Source organism: Amyelois transitella, chromosome 9, assembly GCF_032362555.1.
Source record: "Amyelois transitella isolate CPQ chromosome 9, ilAmyTran1.1, whole genome shotgun sequence".
In the NCBI taxonomy this organism is placed as follows: Eukaryota; Metazoa; Arthropoda; class Insecta; order Lepidoptera; family Pyralidae; genus Amyelois; species Amyelois transitella.
The window spans coordinates 10,819,325-10,839,349 of NC_083512.1; the positions used below are offsets into that span (position 1 = coordinate 10,819,325).

General features: G+C 35.8%; 3 protein-coding genes across 3 annotated transcripts in view; 1 reads left to right on the top strand and 2 right to left on the bottom strand.

Annotated features, from left to right (window-relative positions):
- The window catches only part of LOC106132501 (angiotensin-converting enzyme), a 135,389-nt gene that overhangs the window by 58,294 nt on the left and 57,070 nt on the right, over positions 1 to 20,025 (top strand). The window lies entirely within an intron of this gene.
- Positions 7,928 to 9,457, bottom strand: LOC106132502 (skin secretory protein xP2-like). Its single transcript, XM_013331945.1, has 2 exons — positions 9,446 to 9,457; positions 7,928 to 8,974 (listed from the first exon to the last, which is right to left on the bottom strand). Exons 1-2 carry the CDS (start codon positions 9,455 to 9,457, stop codon positions 7,928 to 7,930), a joined length of 1,059 nt encoding a protein of 352 aa, XP_013187399.1.
- LOC132902080 (tigger transposable element-derived protein 4-like) lies at positions 16,210 to 17,670 on the bottom strand. Its single transcript, XM_060945866.1, has one exon. It carries the CDS (start codon positions 17,333 to 17,335, stop codon positions 16,457 to 16,459), a length of 879 nt encoding a protein of 292 aa, XP_060801849.1. The 5' UTR covers positions 17,336 to 17,670; the 3' UTR covers positions 16,210 to 16,456.

The following is a 20,025-nucleotide window of genomic DNA, read 5'->3' on the forward strand; positions in this document are numbered from 1 at the left end:
ATTCGTAGTTAGGATGTGAAAAATATATTTTTTTATTATTAAAATTTCATATAAGTCAATAATTCTGAACAATGTATAATCTCGTCCACATTTTTATTTTACGGATAGTTGTGAAGTTGACGTTGTTAAAGAAAATGCTGCAGTGGAGTTTGTTACCGATTCTTCTGCACTGACGCTTTGGAAGCGGCAGTAAACTTAGTTTAAATTTATTTATTTAACGTCAACCAATGTTGTGAAACCGAAAGGCATGATAATTATTAAGTGATATGAAGTATCCCATAACAATGAATTTTTGAAATTGAATTTAAATGATTATTGAAATTAAAGGCTTACAAACTTGGGATTCCTTTTTAGGCGATGGGTTTGCAACCTGTCACTATTTTAATCTCAATTCTATCATTAAGCCAAATAGCTGAACGTGGTCATTCGGTCTTTTCAAGACTGTTGGCTCTGTCTACCCCGCAAGAGATATAGACGTGACCATATGTATGTATGTATGTATGAATTTAAATGTGGATCGTGCTCAATTCAAATAGAAAAATATAATCACGCAAAAACTATACCGCCCTTTGAATGGGAAGTTCTCTAATGTAGGGTAATAAAGGGGTTCAGCTTTTATGAATTGAGATTGTTAGTTAACTATTTGGTGTATGAAGTCGCGGGCAACAGCGTGTTTAAATAAATAATAAAAATAAAAAGTGATATAGTGTTTACTGAATACTTTTAATAAATACATTTTACGCAACACAGGGCCAGAGTAGTTTACAATACCTTAAACTTGTAGAGCCGTGTGGTTCCTGGCACTAATAGAAATAAATTAGGACCACTTCATCTCTTTCCCATGAATATCGTAAAAGACGACTAAGGGATTGGCTTATATACTTGGGATTCATTTTATAGGCGATGGGCTAGCAACCTATCATTATTTGAATCTCAATTCTATCTTTAAGCCAAACAGCTGAACGTTGCCTATCAGTCTCGTCAAGACTGTTGGCTCTGTCTACCCCACAGGGGATATAGATTATACGTTATGTTATGTATGTAGCGCCATGTGAGAAGGGCCTTATTCAGACAATGTTTGGTATCGGTTTCATAATGGCGACCTTCACCCAGCGGTCACTGACATCGCCGCACCGTAATGGGATGAATAATGTACTATTTACAAATTTGAATAGTTGCTTCTTGTTAATAAGAAATGTAATCATACAATATAGAATAAGAAAATTTAAAAAAACATGTTGTAATAATTGCACATTTTACTTTTATTGCAGATTTAGGGAAATGAATTGAAGTGAGTGGAATATACAAATAAATATTCTACTTTCTTTTTACGTATATGGTATAAGTCAGTCAACAGTATGAACTGTAAATCTTTTTATGTCCATACTGTTGACTTTGTTTTGTTTGACTTTGAACGTGGCCTTTCAGCCTTTCCAAGACTGTTGGCTCTGTCTACCCCACAAGGGATGTACGTTTATTCTTATGGCAGGAAAAACATCGTGAGGAAACTAAAACCTCATTACAAATTTGTCGCAGCTATAAATTACTCAACTTCTGACCACCGCTGAGAGGAACATTCTGAAAAACTCATTTACAATATCGTCCCTAATAACTTAAATTACCTATAATGGTTTCGCATCTAACATAGTGTGAGCAATATAGTCATATACTCTAATACGGGCCAGTTGAGTGTTCTGTAACACGTCCTTGTAACATATAGAGAAGGCCATTCAAGTTGTCTATAGATTAGCCATCGATTTTTTTTGATCGGCAAAATTAGATTTGAGAAGTTGCGTCATTGATGAAATTGAAGTGTGGAAGTTGACCGATTTCAATATGGTACAGTGGTCGTTATGAAACCATTGAATAATTACAAGATGAAAATGTTATTGTCTGTACTTAATGACCTTAATAATGTACTTTAAACTGCATATTGGCGAAGATCAAAATCAAATTAAACATTTTTATTTATTAATATAGGATACTTCATACCGCTTAATAATAGTGAAATCTTTTGGTTCCACAACATTGGTTGACGTTCGAATAAATAACTTAAACCTAAATTTACTGCCGCTTCTAAGGCGTCAGTGCAGAAGAAGTTCTTCTTCTCCTTGATAAAATGACCTCCCATTAATTATTTTGGCACTTATTTGTTTGAGCGTTCATGAAATTACTTGTGAAAAGATATGCCGATTATAATTTTTATAACAAATTGTATAAAATTCATTTGTACAAGAATAAATTAAAATAAATAAACAAACATTAAAAAAACTAAATTAACTATAGTTATCACGACAGCCAGTTATATACGTATAAGTTTATAACTAATTGCATGCTTATAACTTTTACCTGAGGCTTTTTTCCCGAGGTAAGTCTAAGTATCTCTGAGCCAATATTCATCAGAAACGGTCCAGTAGCTTTGAGTTACAAACAACTTAGCCCTTTACGAAATTCAGTTTATAACGATAACAATTTCATATAATAGTTAAATTAAAACATCCTCCTCTGTTAGTCTAGAGTTACACAGTAACACAGGATTTTGTAGGGTTCCGTGAAGGTCGAAAAAATTATGAAACGTGTTATTTTATTGGACAGTTTCGTAAAAAAGCTACATTCATAATTTTAGTTTTCTTGGCCTTTACTAATGTCAATGTTGTTTTTATTATAAAGCACTGTTGACATTGAAATCTTAATGTTATACTTACTAATATTTTAACGTATACGTTACCAATTCTTAGTTTTCGTTCCGTTTTACAAGATTTTTTGATAAAATGATACCCCTTTGCTACATTTTCCATATTTAGAATATGATTTAACCAAACACAATTATTTGTTTATTTATTTAAACTTTATGCACGTAAAATGTACAGTACGTGGACTTAATGCCACAAGGCATTCTCTGCCAGTCGAACCTTTGGACCATCCTGAGATTGATGTTATTATATAATGTTTATTACCTATTAAAATAAATTTACATTGATATCCTTATATCAATTTCGCCCAATTATGAAAGGTAAATATATTCATATACAATTTTGAAAAAAAAAAACCTTCGTTTTTCCATTTTCCCCGATAAAATCGAGCGGGCATACGAGGCGGAAGCGGTTGCACAAGTTTGAAGAACGCGTATATTTCGTATGCAAAATGTATAATAGTGCGGGGCACGTACGCACTCGGAACGCACGCGCACTATAGGAAAACGAGAGTAATAGTGAGGAAATTCAAATAAAAAATGATGATTCATTATGTAACGTGCACGAGGTGCGACGACGACGATTCTTCGTTATGTAGTTTATTTACTTAATCCGGTTATGTTGAGGTGTAATATTGAAGTTCTAGTTAGTTTATAGTAATTTAGTATTAGTAAAGCTTATATTATTTTAATACTAAGGGTACGACATCGCGGTTCATATCTAAAATTGTGGGATTTTGGCAAATCCTCCCTTAGTGGACCCTTAGACCACTTGAGGAATATTTGATGACGTTTTACGATGTTTTGACAAAATGCTTGAATATTCTGCTGGAAAACCTAACCTATTGAGCGTTTCATATTTTATAGATATTGACAAAATGAATTGTAGAACAATACTACATACTACAATACAACAATACTACTAAATATAATAAATCAATAGAAACATTTTTATTCTAAAAAAATTTTTTAAATTTGATTTGTTTTATCTTGATACTAGGTAATGTTAATAAAATTCCATGATTTATCAAAGAGCAATAATAAAACATAAATCAATTAATACATTTATCGATAAAAGACCGCGTGTCCCATCACTATTTGAAGTTGGGCTGAAGCCACGAGTCACACGCCAATGCAGATATGTGACGGACTTGAAAGTGAGTTGGCACATCGTCTAATAACACTACGGAATATCAGATTGTCTGTCTGTGTACATTGTTACTTGTACTTTTTTATAGTTTTTGGAGGTTAGGCGCCGTGTGGTTCCCGGCACCAATAGAAAAAAGAATAGGACCACTCCATCTCTTTCCCATAGATGTCGTAAAAGGCGAAACTATTGGCTCTGTCTACCTTATAAGGGTAAGAGACTATTTGTCCAATGTTAATCTATAAAACTGTATATTTATAGTATTACGACCTGTCACTATTTGAATCTCAATTCTATCATTAAGCTAAACAGCTGAACGTGGCCATTCAGTCTTCAAGACTGTTGGCCCTGTCTACCCCGCAAGGGATATAGACGTGACTGTATGTATGCAACGTTCAGATGGCTTTTATACTTTTTCTAATAGACGGGTGTATAGCCACCTACATTACTACATCAGAATCGCAAAATTCGAATCTAGAACCTCCTATTTTCGTTCCTGCCACTGCGCAGGTTGCGCAACGACGACATTCACCCACATGCTCGTACCGTCGGACCATATCGGATTACTTCATTCATAAGGCAGCCATATTGTATTTTTTTCTTTGTCATTACAAGCTCAAGAAGAAACGTACACAAATAAAGTAATTAGTTAAGTATACACTATAGCTAGTCACGCTCCCGTTGGAATTAAAACTAAGTAGTCTATGTTACTGTTACAAATATCATCTAAATCGGTCTACTAATTTTTAAGTTGATTAGTTACAAACAAAACTATTTCAGTAATTTAATTGATAAATACATAAAAAGTTTGATAACACACTCACATCTATACTTCTATACTTATATTATAAAGCTGAAGAGTTTGTTTGTTTGTTTGAACGCGCTAATCTCAGGAACTACTGGTTCCAATTGAAAAATTATTTTTGCGTTGAATAGACCATTTATCGAGGAAGGCTTTAGGCTATATAACATCACGCTGCAACTATTGGAGCAAAGAAATAATGGAAAATGTAAAAAAAAAAGGCTCTCTCAAAAAGACTAGTCTTGACGTGTAATTCAAGATAGTAAATTTTTTTTTGTCAGAAAAATCATACATACATACATACATATAGTCACGTCCATATCCATTACGGGGTAGACAGAGCAAACAGTCCCGAAAAGACTGAATGGCCACGTTCAGCTGCTCAGCTTAATGATGGAATAATAAGAAAAATCATAGCAACTTTATTTACAAAAATAGTAGTGAACCACTCTGTAAAATTTATTAACCTACCAAAAATAGAATGGTCACAATGACAATGGATTTGCACGATAATGATGAAACAACAGTATCCGTAACCTTTCACTGTGTAGTGACTGAGTCCTTGCCTCGACTCAGTTATATTTAACCCTCGACTTAAAAGAGGGGTGTAATAAGCTTTGCTTGTCTGCTTTTACATTAGTATATGTTGATTTGTATCATTCAACACACATGTAGTCAGGTATTAATCCCTTGCGGGGTAGACAGAGCCAACAGTATTGAAAAAACTTAAAGGCCACCTCCAGCTTTATGGCTTTCTGATAGAATTGAGATTTAAATACATACAGGTAAAAAGGAGAATCCCAAATTTATAAGCCTATCCCTTAGTCGCCTTTCACGACATCCATGACAAAAAGATGGAGTTTGTTTTCCTATGCCTTTTTTTGTGTCGGGAACCACACGGAACTAATACTTTGTTTCACACAAATAATAATCTATTCTAATAACATCAATGGAGAAATTGTCGCATAGTTTGCACCAGTGGGGTTATGTAAATCTGGTTTTCGTAACGTGTATATATACTTACACGATACACGGTAAATTACAAGTTTGTTATATGTACGTAATGTAACTAGATTGCGGTCGGAGACGTCCGCGCGTCATTGATACATACATACATACATATGGTCACGTCTATATCCCTTGCGGGGTAGACAGAGCCAACAGTCTTGAAAAGACTGAATGGCCACGTTCAGCTATTTGGCTTAATGATAGAATTGAGATTCAAATAGTGACAGGTTGCTAGCCCATCGCCTAAAATAGAATACCAAGTTTGTAAGCCTATCCCTTAGTCGCCTTTTACGACATCCATGGGAAAGGGATGGAGTGGTCCTATTCTATACATACATACATAAAATCACACCTTTTCCCCGGCGGGGTAGGCAGAGACTACATCCTTCCACTTGCCACGACCTCTGCATACTTCTTAGCTTCGTCCACATTCATAATTCTCTTTATGCAAGCTTGGCGGTTTCGGGTACTCTTGACCTGACCCTTTGCCAGGACGTCCTTAATTTGCCTTCCCACTTCGACCTTTCCCTCAACACTCTCCTTGTATATCTATACTAATATTATAAAGCTGAAGACTTTGTTTCTTTGTTTGTTTGAACGCGCTAATCTCAGGAACTACTGGTTCGAATTGAAAAATTATTATTATGTTGAATAGACCATTTATCGAGGAAGGCTTTAGGCTATATACAACATCACGCTGCAACTGAAAATGTGAAAAAAAACGGAGAAAATTATTCATTTTTGAGGGAATCAATGATGCCCAAAACAACTATTCCACGCGGACGAAGTCGCGGGCACAGCTAGTCGATTATAATTTCGAAGTAACATCGATTTACGGATATTGGATGTAAACAATAATTAGTCGCTTACATCTCTAATTACCCATTGTTTATGTTGACATGTCCATAAAAAGGGTATTGGCAATTGCTAACTATTGCTATATAACCTGTCTGCATTTACGTGTGTAAGTACCTACATTCTTACATCATGGAGAAATTAGTAGAAGCACTACTTAACAGTTATATTGAGAGTATTTTTCTTACTACAAGTCGTCTCGTAACCGTCTTTTAATAGATCTCTGTAATATTCAATAGAACGCTCTGTCAACCCCGTGAGAGCTTATATTGTTTTATAATATAATGCAATATCATAAATAAGATTTATATATCAAAGGTAGATGTTTCTTTGTCTTTTAAAAATAACTTGGTAATTTTTTGTGTGACACTATGTCGCCTTTTGGTTTTGTCTACCTCGTAAGGGATAAAGACGTAACTTATATGTACTATGTCGTTTAAGATTTTGGCTACTTGCTAGTGCTAATTAGCTATTTTTAAATTATTTTTTTTAGAATGGTAGGCTGTATCGATGTAACACTTCAAATTCTTATGATTTTTTTATTTCATCATATACTCGTACTCTTTCCAATGCAATAGTTTTAATCCAATGCGTTTAGTGCATGGCTCAAGGTCTCATATTAGCCAAAATTTTTTAGTGAAGTAATAGTTATCATTTCTGAAATAATATTACTCAATCGTATGAATACGTTAAAAGTGATCTTGTTAAGAAATAAAAACAAAAGGTAAATTTTTTTAATAAGAACCGAAATTTAATTATTTTAGTTTTCGCAAATCGCTAAGCTGTATTAATATGCCACACTAATTTTTGGATAATGTTAATGCGGATAATGTAAATACCAAGCGGCCATTACGCAAAACAAAGACCGCACCGCGTGTATATTGTCGAGAGAAAATGTGGTGCTTACTTTGTGTTTCGTCACAGCACCAGCGGTCCAGTCCCTGATGCTAGGAACTGGGTCGCTATATTTTGCATTTCGCAAATAACTCACGGCATGCGATCCATATAATAACATGTTCAAGTTGCGAAACTGTAGGAAAAACAAATGAAAATACCGGTTACAATTATTTGTTGGCCACGCCATCTTTTATTTTTAAATCAGTTCGTATGAAAATACTCGTTCAAAATTAAAAATAAAAAATAATTAAAAAGAACACAAGTTTTGGTAACTAAAAATAACAGGTACATCAACTCAAACGTAACATTCACCGATCAGGTATAAGCTAAAACTGAATCACAACAAAAGAATAGACTATTTGAGAGTATTAAAGTCAGTGCGGGTCGTTCGCGGGTCGGGGTACAATTGTCCAGGGATCTAGCTGATTAGCAACTATCCCTCTGACAGATTGTGTCCCGGCCCGCGTTCGTTATGTGCTAAGCTTATATTTATATATCACATTCAGACGTCTGCTCCCTGCAGCCTTTAGTAGCTACCATAATGACCATGCTCGTAGTCGTGACCGACGACGACCGGGACTGGCACCTTGACGGGGTAAGGCACTGGCTTCTCGATGTGGACAGGAACGTGCTTTTCGATGTGGACTGGGTAAGGTCTGTCTACGGGGACCTTAACGGGGACTGGCACGTGTTTCTCGACCGGGTATGGGATGTGCTTCTCGACGGGGTACGGAGCTGGCACGTGTACCTTGACCGGGTAGGGCACGGGTTTCTCGACATGTACGGGCACTGGGCGGTCGACGGGGACTTTGACGGGGTATGGGACGGGTTTTTCGACTGGGTAGGGAACGGGTTTCTCTACTGGGTAAGGCACTGGCTTGGGAATGTGCACGGGGTAGGGCCTGTCGACGGGCACCTTCACTGGGACATGGACTTCCTTGACTACTGGGTAGGGGGCGGGCACATGCACTGGTACCTTGACTGGGTAGGGAACCTTCTTTTCTACTGGGTAAGGAGCTGGCACTGGGACCTTGACGGGCACTGGGACGTGTTTCTCGACGGGGTAGGGTTGGGGCACGTATACCTTGTAAGGCACGGGTCTGTCGACTGGGACGTGCACGGGAACGTGGACTTTCTTTTCAACAGGGTAAGGTTGAGGGATGTGCACGGGTACTTTGACGACCTCCTTGACTGGGTATGGGACGTGCTTGACTACGGGGTAGGGTTGGGGTACTGGTACTTTGACGGGGTAAGGCACGTGCTTTTCGACTGGCACAGGAATGTGTTTTTCGACGGGGTATGGGACAGGTACGTTCTTGACGAGTGTGACGGTTTTGTGGACATGAGTGTCGTGTCCCAAATCGTATCCGCCGCTGAAGCCACCGTACCCACCGCCCAGGCTGCCGCCTCCGTGGCCGTACCCTAGTCCGATGTCCCACAGTCCTCTCTTCTCGTGTTTCTTGTCGTCAGATGCCGCCTCTTTGGTGTCGGTCACTGCCACTTCCTTTTCTGCTTTCTTGGCCTCTTCAGCGTGAGAGATGGCCAGAAGAGCCACCAGACTGGCGGCTACGAGCTGTAACAATTAAAAAAGCAATTTAAAAAACGAACGATATCGATAAATGTTCTAAACTTATGCGCTGGAATTGGGTGTTTAGAAAGATTTTTAACTCGTTTATGTACACAAAGATTTCTTTTTGTAAACATATGATTTATCATTGAAATGTTTGCGTTTTGCACTAAGGAAAAACTCGTAAACTTATCCTGACAGACAAACTTTAAACGTCAGAAATTAACATATTCCGCAATCGTCACCACAATCGGCGCTTCGCGACTGAAACTGATGATAACAGTGGAAACTAATTAAAGCTCTAATGAGTGGTCTAGTTCAAATCGGTGGCACACATAGCGCACACAATTTCCGCGTTGCGCAACCCGAAGTGGGGCGAGGAAAATGCGAAATCCAGGTGTTGAAGCACATTTTCGAACACCGTCACTGCACTGTCCTGTCACTTTGTTTATATATATATATTTAAATGTAACACACCATGAACCTCATGATGCTGCACTAGGAGGTTGCACTGAAGTCAGCGAAGTCCTGAATGCGAATGATGCGTGGTGGTCTTGTCTTCGCTATATATATACGGTATGAGCGGCGGACCGAAAAACGGCGGTGTAGGACTCTGCCGTACTTTCGCTTTCGAGGGTACGCGCCGGCTCCTGAGATTGGCTTGTAGTTGGATTATCGGCAGCTAAAGCTTTGATATAAATTAAGGGTGTTTACATAAATTATCTGTGAAAAGATGATATTAATTCTATTTTTAATCTTTTATCTTTATTTAATAGAATCAAGTAATCGTATTACTTTTAAAAAAGAAACATAAAATTACTATAATTACAAAACGCGAACCCCTTTTTAACTTGAAGAATTTTAAATTCAGCTTTTCTTCCTCCTGGCTTTAGTCCTCTGAGTGGAGACTAGGGTGCGCCTTTTTTTATTATTCGAAATTTAATTTCAAACGACAAAATTACAAATAGATATTTAGAACTTCTAGAGAGATGTGGACTTTCTACATCTTTTATTTTGTAATTTTCGGTGTAATAATTTTCTAGCAAACTCTTGTTGGAATTTCAGAATATTTTACTTATTTTGTTTAGTTTTTGTACATTACTAGCACCAAATAAAAAAAATATTCCTTATCAATTTTTAATGCAACTTAAGCAAATGTCTTCTGAGAATAACCAGAACTTGTCTTATGTTAAAGTTTATGTTTTTAACAAAATTGCATTTAATAAAACAACTAATTTGTTATGATAATTCATTAATGAAATCTCCGAATTATATCATTTCAATTCGATTGTGTTAACATGTCCATAAATAAGATTCAGTGCAGAAATTTCTCAATAACAACTTATTTGGGATTAATTTTTGATTAAAAGTATTGACCGATTGATGTTTACAGATTTAATGTTTTTTTTAAAGAAGTATGGAAACTAATTATCATTAACTAATAATTATAGGAATACACAGGGCCCCGGGTTCGAACCCCGGTCAGGTCATGATGAAAAACTACTTCTTGGTCTTGAAAATATAAAAATTATATACTAATATATCGTATATAAAAAACTCTTCCGATATTAAGTGACTGACTGACTGAGAGACAACGCACAGACAAACCGTTGGGTCTAGAATTTTCTTTTTTTTTTCATTTATGTTCCTTTTCTGGTTAAGGATTACTAAGACAGGTTTTACCAAAATTCCCGCGGGAACAGAAGTCAACAGGATTCTCGTTTTAAGCAGGCAAAACCACGAGTGCTCTCTTGTATAATATACAACTGTTCTATACAGATTTTGAACTTACTTTAAACCTATAATTAGTATATAAAAGAAGAATAGCTCACATATAAAAGAAACTACATACATACATACATACATATGGTCACGTCTATATCCCCTGCGGGGTAGACAGAGCCAACAGTCTTGAAAAGACTGAATGGCCACGTTCAGCTATTTGGCTTAACGATAGAATTGAGATTCAACTAGTGACAGGTTGCTAGCCAATCGCCTTAAAAAGAATCCCAAGTTTGTAAGCCTATCCCTTAGTCGCCTTTTACGACATCTATGGTAAAGAGATGGAGTGGTCCTATTCTTTTTTTACTGGTGCCGGGAACCACACGGCACAAGAAAGAAAAAAGAACTATTAGTTATTATTGTTTGCCAATTATCGAAACCTTTCAATGATTGGTTCTAGTAATAAAATCATCAATTAAACAAAGCATGCCAAGGTTGTCACATCCTGATCTCACGCGGGGTCCGATTATGCAATTAGGGTAAGTAATTAAATAAACAAACAAGTAAAAATTATTGTTAGTAAAGTTTTTAACGTTAATTTTTTTTCTTACAATAAACAAATAAGTAAAAATTATAACTTTCATTTTTTTTTTTCCTTTAAGATACTTCATTTATATTGATTGATAAACGGTATTGCACATCTTAAATAAATATTGGTAGAATTGAAAAAGTAATAGGAGATACTTTTAGGCGTAACAAAAGGTCTGTTTTACCCCGACCCGTCTTAAGTCGTCTCCTACGTAATCACTACCCTGAGAAGGACTCGCATGTATTCTTGTGAAGGTTGCAGAGGTCAGACAGAAGTCGCTTTGTGTAAAACTTTTACGCAAAAATACGCTAAACTAAACTTTTGCTTGCTTCTCAGTCCGAAACTGTAGGCTCTGTCTATCCCGTAAGTAATAAAGACACGATATACATATATATGTATATAAAGCGGTTTCAACAAACTCTAATTACAAGTTATTTCAGTGATTTACGTCTTGATATTTTTCAAATTTGTTGTAATATTTGTAGGTATGTTTTTTCATTAATTTTGTTTCTCAATCTGCTAATTCTAATTAACTGAATGTAAATTAGTTTCAATTGGTACTAATTAAATGTGTTTACATAATAGCTTTCGTATTAGCTCAGTTACTTTCATAAAGAAATAAGATACTCGTACATGGCATAATATCTGTAAGACTGTATCGAATTTATATGAAGCCGTAAATGTATATAATAAATTTATATAAATACTAGCTGTCCCGGCAAACGTTGTTTTGCTATATAAATAATTTTTAATTGGGGTATGAAAGATAGATGTTGGCCGATTCTCAGAGCTACTTAACATGTTCACAAAATTACATGAGAATCGGTCAAGCAGTTTCGGAGGAGTACGGGAACGAACATTGTGACAGGAGAATTTTATATATAAATAAAATAATTGGGATTTTTATTAAGGCGATGGGCTAGCAATGAAACGCTATTTGATTCACAATTTTATCAGTAAGCCAAACAGCTGAACGCGGTCTATCAGTCTTTTCGGGACTGTTGGCTCTGTCTACCCCGCAAGGGACATAGACCTGATTATATGTACATACTGACATACAAACGTATAATCACGTTTATGTCCCAGTCTTATATGTTCCAGTGAATAAAAAAAAAGATTCTGTGTGTTTCCAGCTTAGCTCAAATACACGTTGTGGTAAAAATTGTCTCAATCCGTGTTGCTTTTAAGAAGTCAAAGTAATGCAAGGCCATGCACGTCATCGTAAATATTGAGGAAATCTATTTTTAATTTTCTTTTCTATTTTTGAAATTAAATTTTTTCCTAATAAAGAAAAAACATAATTTGGCCAGTAACTAAGTTTCATTATACTCATTCATTTAAATTAGCTTAGCAGTACAAATGTTTGATATATGTATGTAGGTATTGATTGATAGAAATCAAGAATATCCGGCGGAGAAAAATTCCACGATTTAACTGCGAACTACTAAATAAAGAACATTAATTACTTAATGCAAATTACAGGAACAATTAATTTATTATGATACCTTCATATGTATCACGCATGTTTAATTTATCAAACCTTAAAAATATTAAGGTATACGAAATTGCGTATAACAATAACCCGTTTAAATAAATATACATACATACATAAAATCACGCCTTTTTCCCGTTCCACTTGCCACGATCTCTGTATACTTCTTTCACTTCATCCACATTTATAACTCTCTTCATACAAGCTCGGCGGTTTCGGGTACTCTTGACCTGACCCTTTGCCAGGAAGTCCTTAATTTGATCAAGATACCTACGTTCGTCTAGTTCTCCACACTCTTCTTGAATATTCGCTTAGTCAACCTGCTTACATTCATCCTCTCCAAATGAAGAAAACCATCTTAACATACCTACCCTTTTTTAAATTAATAAATAAGGGAAAAATCACACAAATTGAGCTTCTACATACATACATACATATAATCAGGACTATACAGGGTAGACAGCATCAACAGTCTCGCAGACCGGGAGACCACATTCAAGATTTTAAATTAAGTAATGACAGGTTGCTAGCCCATCGCCTAAAAGAAGAGCCCCAAATTTATTAGCATGTCCCTTAGTCGCTTTTAACGACATCCATGTGAAAGAGATGGACTGTTCCTATTCGAAGTGCCGGGACCACACGGCAATGAGTTTCTTTCTTCTCTTATATAAGCGTATCTGAACAGCCACGTCTGAAGCGATGGTACATTACGAATTGTTATATTCACATAAAAAAACTAATGTTTTATAACTAGTATTTTGACTAAAGTTATAAACCTATAATTAAGTATTTCAGTGACACTAAAGATATTACGTAGATGCTACAAATCCGGTTACATAATCTTATTATACCTTTATCTAATAGAATCTTAGTGCCGTGTGGTACCCGGCACCAATATAAAAAAGAATAGGACCACTCCATCTCTTTCCAGTGGATGTCGTAAAATGCGACCAAGGGACATGCTCATAAACTTGAGATTCTTCTTTTAGGCGATGGGCTAGCAACCTGTCATTATTTGAATCTCAATTCTATCATTAAGCCTAACAGCTGAACGTGGCCTGTCAGTCTTTCAAGACTGCCGGCTCTGTCTACCCCGAAAAGGATATAGGCGTGATTATATGAATTATTGATTGTATTGTACAAATTTTTCATTCCCCAACTGGATGTGTAACATGATCCAATTAGAGTTAGATTCCCCTGCAAAGATTGCGAAGTTAAGACGAAAGTCGCTTCGTGTAAACCTGACTTACCCACCCCGGGTTCCTCTCCAGAGACTCAATTGGTACTTACGCTTGGAAAAATGATGATTTTTTCATTAATTTGGTCTGGCATTGTTATGATATATTGATATTTGAAGGTAAAAATGTCCCGGGTTCGATCCTCGGTCAAAATAACTTTTTCCGATTGACTTGGCTCGGATGTTTATCTAATTAAGTTTTTTTTCCTCATGACTTTAGTCCTAGTTGTATCTTCACCACTCTGGAGAGGAGTATGGAGTATGCCTTTGACCATGGATCCTAAATTGAGTGAGTCTGGTTTTTATCCAAAACGCCTCCCATCTGAACTCCGCAACCTTTGCAGGGGAACCTAACCTGTATTGAATTGATCATTACACATCCAGTTTCCTGAATGTGCAGGTTTCCTCACGATGTTTTCCTTCACTGTAAGAGCATCACACAACATGTTTATCTATTTAAGTATTTATTATAAAACATAGCAACTATTGTTGAATTTAGTATCTCGTAACACAAGTCTCGTAATTACTTCGATGCTGACTCAATCTGTGTAATTTGTCCCGTATATATTTATTTATTTATTAATTTATGTTGTTCCAACTGCTCGATAAACTCAATTCCCCAATATGCAAATTATTAAAGACTAAAATTTGTACGAATACGTATATCTGCCAAAACTAATGATAATCGATTTGTTACAATTAATTCACAGTATTGATGCAATAATTACTTAGCAGTAACACCTGAGGCATAATATCATTATCAAAACAATAAGACGATGTTAAGAAATATATAATAATTTCCGTACGATTTCGTTATAATTTCTCCTTGTACTATATAGTCTTAATGTAGATCATTTCTATCGATTATAATATAACACTTAATCGATATTTTGTAACGCAGTGGCAAAGTTTGTACTGAACAATAAAAGCGCTGGATCGCGCGGTCGCCTTTTGATCTACATAAAATAACGCTAAAATCAATCTTAATTAAATCTCAATTCTATAATTTAACCTCTGTAGTCTGTGTTTTAAATTTAACTAAGTTATAAGTAATTCTATCCACTCTATCTCTATCTTTCGTAAAAGGCGACTAAGGAATAAGCTTATAAACTAGGGATGCTTCTTTGTCCTTTCACTTTATAAATGACCGACGACGCGAGGAAAAAAACGCCGCGCGTTTCATGGGCGTTTTTTAACGCAAGTGTATACTTCGCGTAAGTATAGCTGAAGTTAATCGCGCTCGCGCAACACATTCACTTGTATTTTTATTACCGGCTGTCGTTCCAAGGTCTTTATTGTTTATAAACTTATTGTTTCTCAGTTGTTGTTGCAACAAATTAATGCATTATTAATTTACTAGAGGCCGCCCGCGACATCGTCCGCGTGGAGTCAATCCCGCGGGAACTCCGGGATAAAAAGTAGCCTATATGATTTTCTGGGTCTTCAGCTACCTACATACCAAATTTCATCGCTTTAGTTTACGATAGCAAATCGCCTTAAAGTAGATTCTCTAGTTTATAAGCCTTTTCCTTGATCGACTTTTACAATCAGCGTTGGAAAAAAAAATAGAAAAATCTTGCACAGTATAAATGTATTTAATCTCTTACCCTTAGTCGTCTTTTCCATGGACCTATATATTTTGCAGCGAACTATTTGTTTCATCTAAGTATAAAAAATAAATAAATACTTCATTTTCATAGGAGATGCAGGATACATCAACCTAAACTTATTTACAAGTTCCCTAATAAAGCCCACATACAATAAAAAAAACGGATAACTTTTGCAACGTTGTCATGTGTTCGTTGTGTGTATGTGGAGCAAAGCGGACGGACAGACAGACAGACAGACAGTACGGAGGGTGTTTGTGGCGTAAATCATAAGCTGACGCGAGTAGCTTTAGTCTGTGATTCAAAATTCCAAATTTTTATTTCTTGAAAATTTGAAGTTGTCATATCTTTTGGTTTCACAACATTGGTGGGCATCAAATAAATAACTTAAACCTTAGTTTACACTAATATAACTGCCGCTTCCAAAGCGTCAGTGCAAAAGAAGCGGTAACAAACTGCACTGCAGCATTTTGTTCAATCACGTCAACTTCATATTTATCCAAACTTAGAATAGAAATGTGGACGAGAGAATACCTTAGTGTATAGTATATATATTACCCCGATACATATACATATACAGTGAAACCTGGTTAATTGGGATCTCAAGGGACCAAGACATATGTACCAATTATTGAGAGTTTCCAATAATCCAGTTTTCCAATTAAACAGGTTTAAAATTATAGTTGTCTCATTTACAGAGGCCCCTTTACAGAGGTAGAAATGTGCCTTTATTCTTTTATTAGACGTGGAAATGTTAATAAAAATGCGTATTTTTGGTGTTAAGAATTTAATGTAGTAGATATGATTGTACTACATATAAAAAAAAACAATATTGTAACGATTATGACTTAAAGTAATCGGTAATGGTTGTTTGTACTTGATTGCTAGTTGCTGAAACCTGTTTCTCGATATAATAAATTCGATCAAAAATATTAGAATCATCAACATTTGACATTTCGAAATACTTGTGTAAAGTTTCTAAAGCTTCCATTGCCTCACACTTTGAAATTTTCACTGGAGTCTCTTCACAGTCTTCTTCCTCTTCTTCTTCTTCTGTGTCCAAAGAAGAATACATAGCAACTATGTCATCATCATTGAGCTCCTCTGAAATGACAAGTACTGTGACCCGATCTTTACTCAATTTACCACCATGGCAAGGCTGACCTTTGAACGTAAATGTTTTATCCGGAAGACACTTGTAGAATAAGCCCGCTTCATCGGCGTTGAATACGTCATCGGGGGAATAATCGTGTAATAAAGCTGGAAGGTTTTTAATCCACTCATTACATTCGTTATTGTCCACAGAATTGCTCTCGCCACAAACATTTTTGAATGTGATATCGTTTCTTTTCTTAAATCCTTCCAACCACCCATTACTGCCAGAAAAATTATCAAAATGGAGCTTTTTTGCAAATTCTTCAGCTTTCTCTTTAATCATTGGTCCGCTTATTGGAATGTTATTATTCCGTACCTGCTTTATCCATGTACAGAGACACTTTTCAAGTTCAGGATACTCTGCGGCTCGTATTCGTTTGAGTTTTCCTTTTCCATCAATACACTGAGACCGAATTTTCTCGTTATTTTGAATAATTCTACACAGGGTTGACTTTGGTATGTTATTCTCCCTACACAGTTCATCACGCGACTTTCCACAATCATAATCTGATAGAAGTTTTAATTTTTCAGATACTGATAACGTTTTATATTTACGTTTAGACATTTTGTACACTTTTATTTCCTTGTTTTAAGATCAAAACCTGAGATAGTACTGATAAACAAAGCATGCGCGGAAGACGATGCGAAATGTTTGTAAACAAACATGTCAAAACGTGTTCAGACCTGATTAATTTGTCTCACTTATACAGATAATTGAGCTACACAATCTCAATTATAGAGGTAAACATCGAAAAAGTCTTAGAATCCAAATCTCATTTAACCAGTTTCAAAAAGTCCCATTAACAGAGGTAATTTAATGAAAAAGAACCGGGACCTCATTGCAACTCTTAATAATAGAGGTTTCTCACTTATCCAGGTCCCACTTAACCAGGTTTCACTGTATATGTATCGGGGTAATTTACGCTTTTGACAGCGTAGCGTATTTCCGTATGAAAAATATCGTGATGATTCAGTGGTTTGCTTACGCATTTATAATATGCCGTGCCGTGTGGTTCCCGGCACCATTACAAAAAAGAATAGGACCACTCCATCTCTTTCCCACGGATGTCGTAAAAGGCGACTAAGGGATAGGCTTATGAACTTGGGATTCCTCTTTTAGGCGATGGGCTAGCAACCTGTCACTATTTGAATCTCAATTCTGTCACTACGCCAAACAGCTGAACGTGGCCTATCAGTCTTTTTAAAACTGGTGGCTTTGTCTACCCCGCTAGGGATATAGACGTGATCATATGTATTTATAATGTTATTATAGTATGCATGGATGGCGTATATAACTTGTTCCTATAATGTACGCGGTCGATTTAAAGTTTTAATTAAAGAAATTTTAGAAACAATAATTTCTGTAAAAAGTACATACATATAGTCACGTCTATATCCCTTGCTGGGTAGACAGAGCCAACAGTCTCTATAAGATCAGGTTTTGCTAAAAAAAAAATAAGACAAAAAGCAAGTGTGGCTTTCTTAAGATTGCTAACGCTTGTGCTTTAAGAGTTATTTGCAAATAAGCGAACGCAACTTGAGATAATTCTCCTTGCGCCACATACTCCGTATAGAATTGTGCATAGATTGGTAAATTTATGTAAATTCTTTTTTTTTATATGGCAATAAAAATGGCAAAACATCACAAAGACGGACTTTTCCTTAAGTTAGCTGATCGAACCGTGGGATTGAGAGGAAAATTCTTGATTTGATTGAAACAGTACATATTGAAATGGTATTGTTCTTTTATAAATTTCGTTTTAGTGATAAGATTAAGTCTCTGTCTACCCCTCCAAGAATGAATAATATGTTCACATGTGTCGTGTGGTTTCCGGCACCAATATAAAAAAGAATACCCTATCTCTTCCCCATGGATGTCGTAAAAGGCAATTAAGGAATAGGCTTATAAATTTGGGATTCTTCTTATGGCCATTGGGCCAGCAACCTGTTACTATAAGAATCTTAATTCCATCACGAAGCCAAACTAACAACTGAACGTGATCTTCAGGCTTTCAAGACTGCTGCCTCTGTCAAGTCCGCAAGATTGTATGATATTAATTTGGTAAATTAAGAATCTCGCAAAACAAATAAAGAGAAATAATTAAGGAAAAAATACTTATTGTTGTTGTTACATATTATGATAATTAACCAATCCCAAGTAACAATTAGGCGCTAAAGTAAGATTTATAATAAGTCTATAAAAGCGCTAACTAGATTCTAAAGTGGTTTATGGGTGTAACAAATTAGTGTTAGAGCGCGCTCTAACCCTACTTTACCCCCGAATTGGGCACAATTTTTATATTACTTAAGGTTGTATAATGACGGTATACAAGAGTTATGGTAATTGGCTAAGAGGTACAATTAGTGCTATAAGAAAGTTATTATAGCGGTAACAGGATCTCTTAGCGATACAAGAGGGGTAAATAAGCGTCAACTGACTCCTTAAGCGGTACAGTAGAGATACAAAGGCGTTAATTATATTTTCAAGCGCTAAAAGGGAGGTAAATAGGTGTTTTGTAACGGTCTGAACGCTATTCAAGATAATGAAACTAATTTTGTGATCTAATAATAAATAATTTTATTTTCAATGGCTATAAGTTTACGACTAATGATTTTTATATTAAACAAAAACAAGTGATATTGTATGGTGAGAAAGGAAGCATATTTTTGCTGCGAAGGGAAGTACACTGTGAATATGTTACATATTTATTGGCAAATAATTCGAGCGCCCGATGTATGTTGTCTATTTACTGAAAACTTTTCCACGTATTTACAACAATTTTTGTTTATTTTGGTTGCGACGCCATTGTCAAAAACAAGTAGTCAATATAAGAAATACAGTAGTGACCTTAAGCGCTATTACTTTACCTTTAGTCACAAAAAAGTAACAATAGACGCTATAGGATCTGTTATAGCGAAAAATTATACTCCTATTTGACTTAAGGTAATGCAAGAGAGTTTTGTATAACTTCAAGCATTTGGTTCTATATAAGATTAAATAACCACTATTGTAAGGCTGGTAGCGCTTATTAACGCTATTGTGCAACTTTAGGTTCTTGTAAAGAGTTTATTATCACCTGCATAGCACTTTTGGAGGTAGTAGCTAATTCTTATTCTTATTTAGATCTTAGAGTTCTAAGATTCACTTAAAGCTATAACACAAAATGCTGTGCATGTACAACAGTGTTAAGATTTGCCATAATACATCCATAACCTTTAAGCTCGCCTAATTGTCGCGCTTGTAACTCTGTATTA